At 39.8% G+C, this 2,149-nt stretch overlaps 1 protein-coding gene across 1 annotated transcript; it reads left to right on the top strand.

Annotated features, from left to right (window-relative positions):
* The first annotated feature begins 1,131 nt into the window (after positions 1-1,131).
* LOC110695230 (protein MAINTENANCE OF MERISTEMS-like) lies at positions 1,132-1,743 on the top strand. The gene has a single exon (XM_021872469.1). The coding sequence runs from the start codon at positions 1,132-1,134 to the stop codon at positions 1,741-1,743; it is 612 nt and encodes a 203-aa protein (XP_021728161.1).
* The last annotated feature ends 406 nt before the right edge of the window (positions 1,744-2,149 follow it).

The raw sequence follows: 2,149 nt of genomic DNA on the forward strand, positions 1-2,149 counted from the left end.
ATTATTATGGTTAGCATATTTTGTAGTGTTATTATTTTTAAAAATGTGACTAGTATTATTATTAAACTAATTTGATATTAGGGTTTTTATAGTTATTGTTGTTGTTTAATTTATTTTTTGTTGTTGTTGTTGTTGTTGTTGTTATAATAATAATATTATTATTGTTATTAGTAGTACTATTGTTAATATTTTTAATTATGATTAGTATTATTGTTGTTGATATTAGTGTTATTATTATTGTTATTATGGTTATTGTTATTGTTGTTAATTTGTATTTGATGTTGTTGTTGTTGTTGTTGTTGTTATTATTGTTATTATGGTTATTGTTGTTGTTTTTTATTTTATTTGTTGTTGTTGTTATTATTCTTGACCTTCTATGGTTATTGTTGTTGTTGCTGTTAATTTTAATTTTTTTTGTTGTTTTTATTACGATTAAGATTGTTGGTGTTGTTGTTTTGATTATTGTTTATTATTATTATTATTATTATTATTATTATTATTATTATTATTATTATTATTATTATTATTGTTATTATTATTACTAAAATCGAATTATTTTCTTATTTTATGTAGATCGAGGGTTCTGGTGCTCGACATGCAATATCACGATGTCTGAATACGTCTGTTAGGAGACAGACATCTCGTTCAGCACCGCTTCAGCCGGAGCAGCAGCAATACGGGTCTACTAGTGGTTGGTCGGGAGACCAACAGTCTAGTAGTAGTCGGCCCTTGTACTCTGCAAGTGGAGCACCCATATCTGACGAGGAAGACGAATGTTCGGCTAGTCATGCTGGTGACCGGGATGAAGAACAGGACCCTCAGGATTACCATATGGTATATAGGGGTCAGTTTGGGAGATTTGTTGGTAGTGGATCGAGTCAGCCTACTTCCAGCTCTGCAGAGGCATGGTTAGTGCTGGAACCGATGCCGGGTGGGCCTGAGGATGGGTCTGTTATCCCTAGTTTTGGCGGTCACGTGGCACGGTATATCTGGATGGAGCAGGAGCGTAGTGTTTTGCGCTGTTTGAGTAGGACAAAGTTATGTTCTGACTTGTTCACTTGGTGAGGTCGTCAATCTGTGGAGGACATCGCGACGATTGATGCTAGTTGGTTGTCTCACTTGCCCGGCCTGATGTTTAAGAGACTTGATTGGCCGTTGATTTCTGCTTTTGTTGAGAGGTGGCAGCCAGATACGAACACCTTTCACATGCCATTTGGGGAGATTACGATCTTGTTGCACGACGTGTACAACATACTTGGGTTACGGGTCGAAGGCAATATGGTCACCACTACTCCTAGCATGGACGTGTTACGGGACGCGTGCTCGATCACCATGGATATGACTCCAGATGATCTGTCTGAGATTTGCGGCACAAAGACCATTTGGCAGGGTAGTGGGGTGTTGACTGATAAGATTTTTGAGTCGACATTGGCGGTTGACCGGGATTTTAGTGACCAGCTTGATGGATACTTGTGGTTAGTGCTTAGAGGTACACTGTTTGTAGACAAGAGTGGTAACCGTACGCATCCTTCCTTCCTCCACGAGCTATGTTACATGGATGTCCCTATTAACGAGTATGCTTGGGGAACAGCTGCACTGGCCTACTTGTATCGGCAATTGGGCACGGCATCACGGAAAGGTGCTGATTCGATTGCTGGTTGTCTCATGCTTCTGCAAACGTGGATTTATGAGTACTTTCTGTGCTTTCGGCCACAGAAGGGTACCTTGACGTGGAACCTTTAAATGCCTCGTGCGTCTGCTTGGGATGTTGGAGCGGGATGTCCTAGCAAGAACCTGGAGCGCCTGTTAGCTTTTCGTACTAGAATTGATGCATTTACTGACCGTGAGGTGAACTGGCTACCGTACGGAGCTGATCCTGCATTACGATCGCCCCCCACTTTATTCATTGGCGACACAACGAAAGCCACATTTCCCATCACCAATGACATCCTTCCAAGACGAAATGTACGACAACATTGGGGCTGGAAGCAAGTTCAAATACCTGCATTGACTAATGTCACTTGGATCTACAACACAAAATTAAAAGATAAATTATTAGTAAAGCTACAAGTATTAAGTTTACATATTTTAATATTACATATAGAATTTTAATATTACCTGGTTCTGGGTCACCACCACGTTGAGTGTG

Source organism: Chenopodium quinoa, unplaced genomic scaffold (genome assembly GCF_001683475.1).
Source record: "Chenopodium quinoa cultivar QQ74 unplaced genomic scaffold, ASM168347v1, whole genome shotgun sequence".
Classification (NCBI taxonomy): Eukaryota; Viridiplantae; Streptophyta; class Magnoliopsida; order Caryophyllales; family Amaranthaceae; genus Chenopodium; species Chenopodium quinoa.

Bases quoted from the DNA above. Each gene is read 5' to 3' on its own strand.
- LOC110695230 (XM_021872469.1), top strand. From the start codon at position 1,132: ATGTTTAAGAGACTTGATTGGCCGTTGATTTCTGCTTTTGTTGAGAGG.